This window comes from Cupressus sempervirens, chromosome 11 (assembly GCF_028749045.1).
Source record: "Cupressus sempervirens isolate cs-2001-9-10 chromosome 11, ASM2874904v1, whole genome shotgun sequence".
Lineage (NCBI taxonomy): Eukaryota > Viridiplantae > Streptophyta > Pinopsida > Cupressales > Cupressaceae > Cupressus > Cupressus sempervirens.
Genome location: NC_143128.1, coordinates 54,918,802 through 54,935,116, shown reverse-complemented (window position 1 = coordinate 54,935,116; position 16,315 = coordinate 54,918,802). Strand labels below are relative to the sequence as shown.

The window sequence follows — 16,315 nt, the reverse complement described above, 5'->3', positions numbered from 1 at the left end:
AATAGCTGGATGAGAAGCGGGAGCAAGAGTTGTATTATCTGGAAGTGATTGAGGTGGTGTATCAGTAGCATCAGATGACTCATATAAAATAGAAGAACCCAAGTCAGAGATTGCTGAAGACTGAATCTCAGAATGTGGTGGGGAGTCGGAGAGTGGAAATGGTCCGAGTTCCTCATCAAACACAACATCACGACTGAAGATTAAATGATCAGTATTTACATCAATCAGTCTGTAGGCCTTATGTGTGTGACTATATCCTGTAAACATAAGAATCTGGCTTTTGGAATCCAACTTAGTGCGTTTGACATCAGGAATCCATACATATGCCAGAGAGTCAAAAACTTTCAAATGGTTGATCCTAGGTTTGCGACCAAACCAGGCTTCCTCAAGAGTCTTATGATTAACTGCAAGGGTGGGTGACCGGTTAAGAAGGTAAAGAGTTGTGGATACTGCTTCTGCCCAATATTTTCTAGGAACATTTCTATGTTCTAGCATAGCCCTAGCCATTTTTGTGATGGTACGATTTCGACACTCTACAACACCATTTTGCTGAGGGGTGTGAGGTGTGGTGAACTGACGTCTAATGCCATGAGTAGTACAAAAGGCAAAAAAAGAAGAAGAACAGAATTCTCCCCCATTATCGATCCTAAGAGTACGGATGGAGGAACCAGACTCTTTTTCTACTAGAGCTTTAAACTGCTGAAATACAAGAAAGGCATCTGATTTTTGCTTAAGAAAATATACCCACATTTTGCGACTGAAATCATCCACAAAGAGTAAAAAATACCTGTTCCCAGTAATAGGAGTATTCATAGGACCACATACATCAGCATGGACCAGTTGGAGTACTCTGGATGCCCGCCATGATTCACCATTCTTAAATGGTGTCCTATGTTGCTTCCCTGCTTGGCAAGCTCCGCAAACGCGATGGTTCTGGGTCTGAATATTAGGTAGGCCATGGACTAAATTATCCCAAGCAAGTTGTGCTAGATATTGAATGTTCAGATGACCATATCGCTGATGCCAAAGACTGCTGAGAGCGGATGATTCGGCGATGAAGGCATGCTCAAGGGAATCGCCTGAATCTACAAGCCTATAAATACCATGATCCTCAAGACCAAAGGCAAGGGTAGTGCGAGAAGCACGATCAATAATCGAACACTTATTTCCACTAAAAACGACATCCAACTGAGGAGAGTGCTTCATAATCTGACTAACAGACAGAAGATTATGTTTCATGCCAGGAACATAACATACATTGAGAAACATGAGTTTTCTTCCTCCAGACTGAATCTGAACATTGCCCTTGCCGACAATATTGTATTCTTCGCCGCCTCCAAAGATTACTGAATCAGAATAGGGAGTGAATTCAACAAACCAATCACACCTATGAGTGAAATGTCAGGAGGCACCAGAATCGATGTACCAGGTAGAAGATTTCACATGATTTGCAGGTATGCTGGCCATAAAGGCATGGTAAATAGATTCTTTTTGCTCTGAGTGTTGGGCAGCATTGGTTTGTTGTTTGATTGAGTCTGACTTCTGATGCTACTGATACAGATGCTTATAATATGTGAATATTTCAAATGGCACAAACTTCGAGGTGAGAAAATGAAGACTCAAAAAAATTGGAGAAGTACCCAGAAAAGAGCTCGAAAAACCGAGAAATAAAATGTTGTCGGAATCCGGATCCACTGGCTCGAAAATTGAGGCAAAAAAAATGAGGCACCCACAAAAATCGGATGAAGACCCATTTGAGATTTCAAAAAACTAGGGTTCTGAGCAAAATAACAGTCGGTGGCCAAAGAGGTCAAAAAGGCAGAAAAATGATGTTTGCAGGTAAAAAAAAAACACAACCCAGCAGCAAAAACGCGAGCAGAATATCCAACAAGGTTAGACAAACCCGTTTTTGAAAAAAAACCAAAAAATCCCACTTTTTGAGATCTGGGTGTGAGCAGATTTGAAAAAACAACCTCCAGATTTGAAAAAACAACCTTCAGATTTGTGATTTACAGACTAAGCCATGCGTGGGTTTCCAAGAAAAAAATTGCAGAAAACAAATCCACGATTTTCCAAGAATGCCAGTAGCTAAAGACACAAATTTTCAGTCGATTTGCACAAAGGGTTTAAGCCCTAGCTCTGATACCATGTTACAAATGTAAATGGCGGAATACTTGAATGAATTAATCAGAGATCAAACTGATCTATATATACAAAGAGGAGAGCCAAATAGAATAGAAACATTCTATTCTAGATTACACCTAAATATTAGAAACATTCTAATATTTACAGAGATATAATAAGATACAATAGTGAGCATTAAAAAGAAATATGAAGGTTATTTTAATACAAGCCACCTTTGAAAGAAATTTATGTGGGAGACCATAAGGTTTAGACCAAAAAGTCCATGGTTGGGAGGAAAGGCCTCTGATAATAGTATCCCTCCTGAATGTTTATGAGAACTTCTAGAGAGAGAAAAAGAGCAAACACTTACATTAGGTTCCATGATTCAAGTTTTGTTAGTTAATTCAGTTATTAAATTCTTTCTAATGGTTAAAATGGAATTGCTAGTTAATTTATTTTCATGTGAAGTTTGTTAGGTGAATATATATAGTGATACCTTTTACTTCAATTAGTTGCATGAACTTTGCAATCATCATGTTCATGTGGAAGTAGTTTCTTTATGTTAATATGATCTAAAAGAAAAACTTAATTTCCTACGATTTGTTCATTATTTGTTATTATAATCTAGTTGTTAGGTTTAGCTTGTTACAATTTCATAAATGTAAGTGAAATTGTGGTTTTAGGGCAAAATTTAGGAATATTCCAATAGGGTATATTACATTGGAAGTGATGTTGAGACAAGATTTGTGTTCACTTGAGAAAGCTACAGTGGATGTTAAAGAAAGGGCGTTAGAGATAACAGTATCCTCTCAAATGGGTATGAGATCATGTGGCAAGAAGCAAAAAGGTTAGCTGCAACCCTAGCATGACTTAATTTCCTACGATTTGTTCATTATTTGTTATTATAATCTAGTTGTTCGGTTTAGCTTGTTACAATTTCATAAATGTAAGTGAAATTGTGGTTTTAGGGCAAAATTTAGGAATATTCCAATAGGGTATATTACATTGGAAGTGATGTTGAGACAAGATTTGTGTTCAGTTGAGAAAGCTATAGTGGATGTTAAAGAAAGGGCGTTAGAGATAACAGTATCCTCTCAAATGGGTATGAGATCATGTGGCAAGAAGCAAAAAGGTTAGCTGCAACCCTAGCATGTGACAAAGCTAGGTGTCTGATTTGTATTGATTTAAAATGGTAATAAGCATTTTTATAAGCATGGTCTTTAAAAGGCATGGAACCATACACCACATCTAAATTATTAAAAATATACACCTTTTCAACTTAAAATGAATTTTCATAATATTTTCTGATCAAACAGTTTCCTTTTGTTTTTTACCAGAGAAAATACCTAAATGCACCCATCTCTGTATGCCAGCAAGTGGAAAACTATGTTACACAGGGATGTGTTCCCTATCATCAAGGGACTTGTTTTCATCATTGAAATGTTTCAAGGACAGTGGGATGAAAAGGGGACGTCCCCCAGCCATCCCCGATTTTAAAAAACTGCAGGGCAATGTCTAAACAGCAAACTAAAAAGTGTATCTTACCGAGAGAGACCCTTAGTTTTTCTTTTCAAACTCTTCTGATATACTTGACAGTTTAGTTGGCGATTTAGCCAATACCGCACGAAACAGCTCCTAACATTTGGGGATGGCTAGCCATCCCCAAAATGCCTAGCAAACACAAAAATAGTCTCAATTGTCCCCCTACATATTTGGATATTTTTGGCATTAGAAAACTAATAAAAACTTCTTTTTTTAAGTCTTTTTGCCAAAGCAGCAATGGTGGTGGGGGGTCCCAAAGGTTTGAATTTGTGTCCGCAGACAATAGACCCAAATGAAGGAGGTGCAACCAAAACTGGTCAGGCTACCATTGGATGATCCACTTCTACTAGAGGGAGATAGTGACTCAGATGATTCTGAGCCTTTGGATATTGATAGCTAGAATGAGGCTTAGTTTGTAGCATATTTATTTTGATGTTTGAAACTTCCAGACACATGTTTGCAATGAAACCAGGGGACTCACACCCCCCCCCAAACCTTGAAGTACCGTCCTTGCTACCCAAGTACACCCACCTCCGCCATTACACAACCATGCCGCCACTTGGACGGCTACTTGAATTTCTATTTGAGTTTTTTTATTTTGAATGTTTCAATTGGATATGTAGTATGTTACCATGTTGGATTTTCAATGGTTTTTGATTCGTGTTGCAATTTTCCAATGTTCAAGTATTTCAAGTTGGTATGTTATACTGAAACATCATTTCATAGTTGACGTTTCAAGTTCTCTATGTCACGTTGTTGTAAATGCTTAAACAGAAAACATGGTGTTACAAATACCACACCAAACGTGTATAAATTGCACAGATTGTCAACCATCAGTGTACCTTCCAATGTAACAACACTTGTGAAGACAAAGAATGTGTTGCATGCAATTGAACTTTTCAGGGGTAAACCTTGAACAAAATATATTACCACAGCCTTTCATAAAGTCCAGCCAAGCTCTGGGAAAAGATAGCCACTGATCAGTGTACCAATGCTTGGGAGAACAACAAATACATTACCTATAAGTTCAAGCAATATTTTACAGTTAAACCTCAATAAAATAGCCACCTAAACAGATTAAAATGGTATTTAAACAATATATATAGCTTTGAAAAGGGCCAAAAAGACTGCAAAAATAACAAAAAGTCTGGACTACTGATACAACAAAAAACATACTGCATGCACCTTTTGCTCATGTTTCATATCATAAGGTATTTTACAAACGTGTCCCACTAATGTTTGTGCACACGATCAAGCCAATATCACTCAGCATTGTTGTTAGCCTATCTACTTCTTACTGCAACTATTTTGACACAAAATATGAATGTTCAGAGCAGTCGAATAGAAAGATTAACCCTATTGCTTAACATTTTTGTGATCACTTTACAGGAGCTCACACATTTAATCTTCTCCTGCCTCATTTGATTTTTAAATCCAAGAAGGTCTTTTAATGTAAAGAGCTTCAAGTTTTCTACCAACCCATACAAAACTACAACCATAGCATCACTGAATAAGGCAGCACTTCCCATATCATTAACCTACCCTTACCTCCACAATCAGCCCACTTATCCAAGATTAGTGTAAGCCTGAGGTACAAGTGCAATATGAACTAATCAGGTGTAAGAGATAGCTTATATGCAATATTGCAAGCCAAAATCAGTGACATCTTGTACTCAGGCTGACATCTTCATACTAAATAATATATATAAAATTTCAAACCATGACTGCAAGGATCTATGGGTAGTGCAATTAACACTGGTCACACATTCAACAAAGTGGATGAAACGGTAGAAATAGCGAGAAAGAAAGAATTTATATTAATGCATATTAATGATCAAAATAAATTGATAGAAATCAAAGTATAGCAATAATCAAGAGTACTAGAAACAACTTTGATGACCAAAAGTTAAGTATCTAAACCAAAACTAGGAAAGACAATTCTAACTGGTAAAACCTAAACGATCTAGTGAAAATAGCAACCATATATCCTATAATACAAATCGGGAAATAAGAAATTAGTAAGAATTATACACAGAACCAAGAGATAGAGTCCTTTAAGAAAGGGATCTAGCCTTGTCTTAGTCACAGACTCACAACCATTATAAAAAGAAAGTAGTTTTTTAGGTCTTAGCAAAACTAGCTTCCATTTTAATTTTCAATGTATGAATCATTCATTCGAAAGCCAACAAAATTTCTTCTTTTTGTTTGTCTTATATTTTGTTTTATTTTTGCACCCTTTGGTTTCAATCTCAAGAACAATTTGGACCTTGCCACATCACTTTAAAATGCCACTTGAGGGGAAACCTTGGCTTTAATTGTCACGATGAAGGATATCTATTCCTTTAAGTTCATCGAGGATTTCCCCCTGAACTTATCTTGCAAGGAATGCACACCTAATGAATGAATTAGTTTTACTTATGAAGATGTCTCTACAAGCATTTGGACATAGGACTCTGATTTAAGAGCCAATTATTTTCAGTTCACCCTATTGACAGAATTGAAGCCACGTGAATTTAATTTCTTTGCCAATTACTATCACTCCAGACTTGCAAACGGAATTATCAGATGAGATAGAACACTTAGGAACTGGAATCGCTGCATGTTATATCCCTTTTCCAAAATATGATGAAAAACTGTTGCTCAAGAAGTCATTGAATTTACTGCAGCTATTGTTGGACCATCCCAGGTACTTGTCAGAGGCTGGGGATTGAAATTGCTGCCCAATGCAAGTTAAGCACTTGTTGGAGATTGGGGATTGAGGCCCCTGCCCAATGCATGCCAAGGACTTGTTGGTGATAGAGAACCAGCAATGCGGCCCAATGCATGCCAAGGAGTTATCAAAGGTCAGAAATTGGGATTGTTGTGTGACTAGTGTTGAGGAGTTATCATGGATTGAATTTGGGAGCTACCACCCAACCAATGCCAAGTCAGATGGAAGGAAGAACTTCAAACCTCCAACAAAAAAGTATGTGAGGCCTGTAAGGCCAACCGACGATGTAATATGCAAATGCCCAGTAAGGCAACCCATGATGTTGTGTGTAGATTTCAAATTGGGCCTTGGTGCCAATTTAGTTTTACGCAAGCCAGTTTTGTCATTCAGGTTGCAGCATACAAAACTAGGAAAACATTGTATTTTGAGATGATCAAAGTGAGTATTATTTTCACTTCTGGGGTACTTTGTATTTATAATTTCTTCTGTGAAGGAAACCCCATTGGAGAAAATAACCAGTGGTCAAAAATCCTTAAGTTTCTTGAGGACTTCCTCACTCAAGCAATTGTTGTGTGGTTGTTGTACTGACTGTCATAACAGTCCTTTAGCTGTAGTAATCAAATTATAATCAATATAGGTTGCTACAAGAGTTTAATTTGATTTGTGCAAGTTTACATGTTATCTAGCTAGTTATTGGCATATTTGAGTACGACTCATTGCTGCTGTTTGGATATAGCTTGCTGAAGATTGTTTTTTATGTTGTGAACTTCTCTTTTTACTGGAAATTTGAAAGGGGACGTGACTATACATTAATCAACTTTACACATAAACAGGCCTTCCAAGTTTCAGACATTTGAACCTAAGGGTTGGCAAAGAAGACACCATTAATTTCAAGCTTGCCAGATTGACAATATGCAATGTTACTACTAGTTGTTTCTTGTTAAGTTACAGATTCTGAATATACTAGGGAAGCAAGACAATGCTAGCTTTATTAAACTACAAAATCCAAAAAGTTGATAATAACTGGAATTAGAAAATTATAATTTATTTTAAGTTTTGAATTAGACTGGTCTAATTTATAGTTTTTAGCGCTAGCACCTTGCATGTATGTGCAATTAGTGTAATTTTACTCACAAAGAGCTGAAACGTTTGTTTCACTTTTTTGCCTTCATTGATAAGTAATCACAGTATATCTCAGACATCTTATAGTGGCATAGAATATAGAGGGTCAGCAATTACTCTCTCCCAATTCAAGATATAACAGAAGCAAGTAATGGTCACCATTTTCAGACATCATCTAGATGACCGTTAAAAAGACATTTCTGTCCCTGTAACTGTATAAGATGTCTCCTGGTCGCTAATGTTAAATAGAAGAGACACGGAAAGGGGTGAGCTGTTTCCAATAAGGATTTCTTAGTCGAATCTTATTATCTTAGCCCATTCTCCTGAAGGGATTATTAGAATCTGCATTAACCTTTTCATGGTGATTGGTGACGACACAATCTTTTCTTGTGTTTGTGCCTACAACCCAACTATAGCATTATTTTCCATGAAACCTCTTCTCCTGGCCATGAGGGTGGATACTGTTAACACCAAAGATACTACGCAACAATTGATGGACAGTTCCCTAACAAATGTTTTAGAAGGGCAGGAACTTTCTCATTTTTTGGAATTCTGGCACATCTAATTTTCATGTCTTTCATCAATACCTCGAAATACAAATCTATGTTTAATGATTCCGATAAATATACGTTGCAGTTTACTATTGGTGCGCTTCTGTGATTACAATATTCAAACTCCAAAATTCAAAATAAGGAGACAATTCAAATTATGCTTACACTATTGCAAACAAAAAACTCTCTATAACCTCTAGCATTGTAAGTGATGGGATTTTCACAATAGTTACCCGGGTTCAAATTCCAGAAGATATGATAAAGTGTTCAGATTGGGTAAAACACGACATCCACGTCATTGAGTGCAGAAATCCCAGTGAAAAGAAAAAATTTGCCTTCGTAAGTCTAGGCCATTCCTCTCAGGAGATCATCCAAATCTGTACTGATCTTTGCATAATTATCAGTGAGGATATTATCCTTTCTTATTCGTGTACGTAGCAATAACACAGACTAGAGAACTGTTCTCCAGGGAGCCACTTCTCTTGCCTTTGAGAATGGTTCTTCTTCGGACACGACTTGCAGCACCCATAACATAATCCTTTTACAGATATTTTTAAAGGTTCGATAATACTAAATGTGTTGAGATTCTGGCACATTTGCTTTGTCGTTTTTTAATATGATAACTTGAGACATATAAACCTAGACTAATAGTTTCAGATTATTTCGTGCATTTTCTTCTTCTGTAATAACAATATTCTAGCTTATAAACGAGCTAACAAATTCAAATTATGGTACACTATTGCGGAAAAAAAATCTGCCGTGGCATCAGATGGAACAAACTCAAGAGACAAAATAGCAGAATTTCATAGCGAACCGGGTTCAAACCGGTGTTCCCCAAAAACAGGCTTCCCCGACACAAAACTAATTACAACTGAGGAAAGTATCCCAAAGAATAATGTACCAAATCTTCAGAAGTGAAAAGCCAGTGCTCTCGATGAGTAGAAGTCGCATAATCTCCCATTGCACTGTACAGATTGAACTGAAACTTGTTCACAAATCTTGCGATTTAATATGTTTGGAGATTAGATTTTTATCTGCCATACGATCAGTGAAACCCAGAAATTTCGATGTCTATTGAGAACAAAAAAGAACAGGTTTTTATCGCAGAGGAGCGTCTTTCGGTTTTACTGGAAGCGAGTCTCCTTAGCGGACAAAGAGTGGTATACTTTTATAAATGGAGAAAGATTTCGGGATTTTATTATTAATATATTTTACATATTGGGTCAAGCTTCGGTAGATGTTGTAACTTGTGCAGATGTTTTACCATTAAAATCAAAATCACAACATATGTTGGGAGTTTTCCTACATAACCATCGGAAAAAGATAATTTATAAATTTTTCATATGTTTATAGAGAGGAATTGAGGATACAAAAAGGGAGGTTGAATTTTGATGTTATCATAAGTATAACCTAGGTTAAGAATTAATTTATTTCTATTTTTAAAGGTTGTTTCTAATTTTTATTATTTTTATATTTCATTTACGAAAATTATTTTTTATTTTTTATTTTTTATTTTTTATATCAATAAAAGGTAAATGCTTGTATTTTATTAATATCAAAATATGTACAAAACCTCGTTCAAGTATAGGCATCGGGGGATTAAAGAAAACCCCCAATATTGTCTAGGGTCGAAGTCTTGTATACTTATAGATGCCCTTTAGGAGCTTCAAAGAGGAAATTCCCTTAGATTACAGAGAGGAGGATAAACCCCCGTAATTACATATTGATTGCAGAAAAGAGCTTTATAACTCAAATTTACTACATTACGTAAGAAGGATGACATAATGAGATTCAGTGAAGATGGAGAATGTAGAGGCAAAAGACAGAAGTCGAAGACTCTCCAGAGATGAACCTACAAAATAGAGGAGGGACAACCTCTAACAGGAGCCAAAGCAATCATTTGAAACCAAGCAACATTGTAAGAAACACAAAAGAAATGCAACATCTTGCAAAAACTTGGTAGTAAGGAGAAACCAAACCATAGTAGGACCCAAAGAGGGGTCTTGAAGAGAAAGAACCCATTTTAGCTCAAAAAAGCCCATGACTAAAGCCATGATTTTGCTATGATTGTGTTAGAGTGGGGTTGTCATTACACCAAAAGACAAATCTGTCAATGTCTGATACAACCACTCAACTTATAGTACACAGCAAGTGGTAAGCCCTTGTCACGAATCCTAAGGCGAGCGCTAAACAAATTTCTGACAATCTCCCCTTTAATGTTATTCGAGAGTCTAATGATTTGAACCTGTGACCAAGCTCTAATACCACTTGTTAGAGTGGGGTTGTCATTACACCAAAAGATTGATCTGTCAATATCCAATACAACTACTCAACTTATAGTGCATGGGGGGCGGTTAAGCCCTTATCATGAATCTTGAGGGGAGCATTGAACAAATTTCTAACAGATTGACCCATAAAAACCAAACTGAAGCTAAAGATTACAGTTAGATTAAACAATCCCATCATTCCATAACAAAAGAATGCAAGAACGCTCTAGCATAAAGTTTAATTGGTTACAAACTGGTTAAGTAAATAATTACAAAGAGAAACAAAAATTCTGCCTTGAATTGCCAGTGAGACGATGAGTTGCATTAAACTGGTTAGTAAACAAAAGAATGCAAGAACGCTCTAGCATAAAGGTTGTTTCTAATTTTTATTATTTTTATTATGAATTTATTTATTTATTTTTTAGTCAATAAAAGGTAAATGCTTATATTTTATTAATATCAGAATATGTACAAAACCTCATTCAAGTGCAAGCATTGGAGGAAAAGGAATGAGGTAAAGAAAACCCTTGGTATTGTCTGGGATTGAAGTCTTGTATACTTACAGATGCCCTTTAAAAGCTTCAAAGAGGAAATTCTCTTAGATTACAGAGAGGATGATAAACCCCCATAATTACATATTGATTGTTGAAAAAGAGCTTTATAACTCAAATTTACTAAATTACATAAGAAGGATGACATATCAAGATTCAGTGAAGATGGAGAATGCAGAGGCAGAAAACAAAAATTGAAGACTCTCCACAAATGAACCTACAAAATAGAGGAGAGATAGCCTCCAATGGTAGTCAAAACAACCATCTAAAACCAAGCAACATTGTAAGAAACCCAAAAGAAATGCAACATCCTGCAAAAACTTGGTAGTAAAGAGAAACAAAACCATAGTAGGACCCAAAGAGGGTTCTTCAAGAGAAAGAACCCATTTTAGCTCAAAAATCCCATGACTAAAGCCATGATTTTGCTATGTTTGTATTAGAGTGGGGTTGTCATTACATCAAAAGATAGATCTGTCAATGTTTGATACAACCACTCAACTTATAGTACACAGGAGGCGATTAAGCCCTTGTCACAAATCTTGAGGGGAGCATTGAACAAATTTTCAACAATCTCCCCTTTAGCGTTACTTGAGGGTCTAATAATTTGAACCTGTTACCAAGCTCTAATACCACTTGTTAGAGTGGGGTTGTCTTTACACCAAAAGATCAATCTGTTAATGTCTGATACAACCACTCAACTTATAGTACATAGGAGGTGGTTAAGCCCTTTTCACGAATCCCGAGGGGAGTGTTAAACAAATTTCCAAAAAATTGACCCATAAAAACCAAACTGAAGCTAAAGATGATGGTTAGATTAAACAATCCCATCATTCCATAACAGAAGAATGCAAGAACGCTCTAGCATAAAGTTTAATTGGTTACAAACCAATTAAGTAATTGCAAAGAGAAACAAAAACTCTACCTTGAATTGCTAGTGAGACGACGGGTTGCATTAAATTGGTTAATAAACATATAAAACCTTAAAACAAAGAGTACTTAAAATATTAAGATAATGAAGCTTTACTTTGGTAAATATTAAACAAAATTTTAGGTCTATCGTAGGTTTCTCATGTCAGCTGTAGATTTTAACCAAAGCAAAAAGCAAGTCAACGCACATCTTATCTAACGTTAGTTTTTATATACATAAATAAGTCTTATTTAGGAAGTCCTTAATTTAAAACATTATTCAACCATAAAGGCATCTTGGAGGTCTTCCATGGCTACCTACAGGGGTCTATCCTACAAAATATCCTCCTCCTCAAAGTACATTTCATCCAATTGTCCTCCACAGGGTCAAAGATTGAGCAAAAATGAAGGAGAAAGTGTAAATTCCTCCTATAAACATCCCTTTCCGCCCAAAAGCCTATTGGGTCTTTTGTAAAGATATTGGGTAAGTTTGAACTGGCTCACCCCTTACATAGAGCATATTGTAATTTTTTGCCAAGAGGATGGTTAAACATCCCTAATATTAAGGAGGGCAATGTTCAAATCTCAAGAAGAGCCTCAACAAAAAGTTCCTAAAAAAGACTACCAATAACCTCATGGTCTGAATAGAAATGACCAAAAATGGCAATAAACATGGCAATGATATCCAAGTTAGTTTGATACCTGTTAGGGCAATTGATGAATTGGGGTCCAAGGTAGTGAAGGACATCCCTCCATACCACTCTATAATGAATCTTGACATACTACATAATTCTCTCAATCCTTATCAGCTTATCAAGATAAGCATGAAAGCTTAATAGGGGTATCTATGCTGATAATAATAAGAATGAAAAAACCATCCTCAGTAAATATGTAGAAAAAATGCCTTCCAACCTAGCAAAGAGCACAATCATTAAAAGCACGAGTATTGGGCAGAGAGCATTCATGCGAAAGACACAACAAAATATAGCAATAAGTGGAGTTAACTGCCAATTGGTACATGAGATAATTTTTGCCTCGGGAAAGGTAAAGTGCTTTAAGTAAATAAATATTAAAATAAACTAGTTAAGAGATTAATGATTAAAATAGAAATATACTTAAGTTGAACGCCAGTGTAGATAAAAAAATTATTTCATTTCTACCATCTACCCCTTCATTGGCAATTTTATCCACCACCCCATTCCCTTCTTGATAGATGTGGTTAATGGTGGAGTACTTAATGCTCGAGGCCAAGTCAAGGGCCCTAGACGAGAGAGAGTTTGACCTCCACTTGGGTGTGGACTTATTTCTATTTAAGCATTGACCACAATAGTAGAATACCCCTCTATTGCAACTTGACTAAGATTTTTTTTTGACAAATCCATAGCCCTTCAATTAGAGCTCTGAGTTCTCCTTCATTATTGGTAGCCCTGTCAATGGGTTTCATACATTTGACCAATCCCAATGATCATTATGATCATTATAAAGCTTTATGATTGGATATAAGCAACCAATCCCAATGGTCCCAAGGTTTCCATGAGAGGCCCCATCAAAATTTAGTTTGACGTAATTTTCCACAGGGGGTCCATTACTTAATTTACTGACCATACCCCCTTGACCCAGAAAGAACGAAAGTTTTAAACATGGCCATGAAAATCTCATTGGTTAGTCACAGATCGAAATCAGTTTGGAAGTTTCATTGGTTCTTGAGCTTTTACAATTAATTGTTTCCATAATAAGAGATTCAATTTTAAGAGTGAGTTGCTCACAACTCATACTAGAATTTATGAGTGTCCTTTTGTTACATTCCTTCCATAGTTCTCAAATAATGATGGATGGAGAAATAATCCAAAGATCATAAAAATTGTTGCTAGAGTACAACTTTGGCCAAGATAACATCAAATTCAAGACTAAATTAGGTAGGGTTATCTTATAGTGCAATTTCTTAAATATCCAATACCATATGTTGGAGGCATATAGGCAAAAGAGGAAGAGATGGTCCATGTTTTCCTGTATAGAATAGCAAAGAGAGCACCATGTAGGCCCTATGAATCCAAATTTCCTAATTCTATCAACTATCAAAATATGATTTTGAAGAGCAAGCCAAGAGAAGGCTCTTGCTTTAGGAAGACATAAAGCATCCCAACACAAGGAGTAGGGTATCTCTACCTTTGGATGCAACTTAAGAGAAGAGAGGTAGGAATAGCCATCCTTGGTATTATATTCCCCTATTTTAGATCCATCTCAAATGAGAATATCATCTTGGCCTGAGAAAGAGAAATTTCTCAGCCCCAATATGTACACGAGTACAACCTCCTCATCCTTAGGCAACTGATAGATGGAAAGAGATTTCCATTTCCAGCTTGAGGGGGATCCCTTATCTAAGTTCACATAGTTAATAAGTTAGGGACCCAAACTGGCTTCAAGAATAGATCTTGAGGTTTGTAAATTGAAGAATTTACATAAAATTGGAAAGCCTTCCCAAGAGTCTGTCCAGAATCGTACTTGATCACCTTGTCCAATTTTCCAAGTCACTTTTTTAGAGATGATTGCCCTGCATGAGAGAAGGAAGTTCCAAAAATTGGACCCTCTTGGAGGGTTTTTGGTTCTAATAACACTAAGGGGGTCATTAGGGTTTAAATATTTGTTCAAAAGAATTATTACCCATCTTAAATTTGGGTACCATGACATTTTCCATATTAATTTGGCCCCCAAGGCCATAGCATTGTCCTTTAAATTTGTTATACCCAAGCCCCCTTCCTGTCTAGGTCTACAAACCTTATCCCAAGCTAAAAGGGAGTATTTCTTCTTATCTTCAAAGCCTTGCCAAAGGTAATCCCTCAGAATCGTGTTGAGACAATCTCTCTAAAAGGTTGGTAGCTCCAGGATTAATAGTTGGTAGCTGGGAATGCTAGAGAGAGAAAACTTAAGCATAATGATTCTCACTACAAGTGATAAGCATTTACCTTTCCATGTATGTATCCTAGATCTCATCTTACATACTAAGGTCTCCCAACTATGAGTACTTTTCTTTCCTATTTCTAGAATAACTCCTAAGTATTTATAGGGGAAGGCCCCCTGTTCGATGCGCAAAATCGTCATGATCCCCTATTCTTGGGCAGGGCAAGTGTTAAAGAAGAAAGTCTCTAATTTTGTTATATTGATATCTTGACCTGAAGCCTTCAAGTAAGATTCAAGGATTACTTTAAGAGTATTGGCTTCTTTGAAGGATGTCTCCCTATACAACATGGTGTTCATCAAAAAATTGTTGATGAGTCATTGCCTCCGAATTTTGTGAAATACAAATTCCCTTAAGGGAATTATTAAGCTTGAAATTGTTCACCATTATGCCTAGAGCTTCATAAATGATAATGAAAAGAAAAGGTGAGATTGGATCCCCTTATCTAAGGCCCCTAGATGATGATAAGAAGCCCTTCGAAGTTCCATTGACCAAAACCAAAAATTTGGGAGTTTAAATGCATTCAAAAAATAGGTTTATCCATCACTTGGAAAAGAGAAATGCAAAGAGGCATCTACAAAAAAATCACCAGTCTACTTTATCACAAGCTTTGCTTATGTCCATTTTAATCATCATGCCAGGTATATTACTCTTAGAAAATGTATGAATAGCTTCCCGAGCTATTATTATGCCATCATAGTGTTGGAATACTTTAGAATAATTAGGGCGGGGGGGTGAATCAATTATCCAAGGTCCAGATGTATAAATAAAACTTTTCACAGCTTAGTGAACCCATAAAACATTCATACCCATGCATGCATTCATTAGGTAAATACTAAAACTTGTATGTTACTATCAAATCAACTTGCAAAAATGTAAAGCATTAAACACAACACATTCATCATCACACTTGACACAAGGATTTACATGGAAACCTAATTTGGGAAAAATCACCAGTAACATGCTACTCCTTTTCACTCTTTTGATGTGATGCCCAATGAAAGGCCAACCCTATTAAAGGTTACAATACACATTGTTAAATGTGACCCGGTTAAGGGATTTCAATCACCTTGTTAAAAGTGAGCCTTGTTAGAGGACTTTAGGCCATTCACTTGGAATGCCACCCGGTTAAAAGATTTTCAAATGATTGATAGGTCAACCTTAATCCAAAGGATTTACCCTATACTGATACAATTGTTAGAGAGTAACAATAGAGATTTGATTTGACACAACTTACAACTTCCCTTGTAGATTACAAATCTCTATTTAGTCCTCAATTCTACTTGGCCTTCATACTTTGCAACTCTGACAACTCATTCACCCTTCAAGCATTCATCTTCTTAAGCCTTCTTACTTAAAATGTCATTGCAGACTCTTCTCTTGGGTCACTTAATGAAGCAAAAACTTCAATTCCTTCTCCTCCTTAGGTTCTCACACATGAAACCAACAACTTTTGCTTCATGACTAGACATTCCCAAATAGGAAATTAGAATATTTTTCCGCTCATTATCCATCATCCAAATTAGGGTCTTTGGATGGATTAGGTAGGATACAATGTATCTACCCCATATCTTGTCTTCTCTAGA

At 36.3% G+C, this 16,315-nt stretch overlaps 1 protein-coding gene across 3 annotated transcripts in view; it reads right to left on the bottom strand.

Moving 5' to 3' along the window:
* The window catches only part of CYCH;1 (cyclin H;1), a 76,564-nt gene extending 67,342 nt beyond the window's left edge, over positions 1-9,222 (bottom strand). For 2 of the 3 annotated variants that reach the window (XM_089809422.1, XM_089809423.1), the window contains exon 1: positions 8,951-9,222. In XM_089809422.1, the coding sequence (XP_089665548.1) occupies positions 8,951-9,010 (60 nt within the window). In that variant the 5' untranslated portion in view covers positions 9,011-9,222. The remainder of the gene's footprint in view (positions 1-8,950) is intronic. The other variant, XM_089809424.1, reaches the window with a different exon arrangement.
* Positions 9,223-16,315: the final 7,093 nt, after the last annotated feature.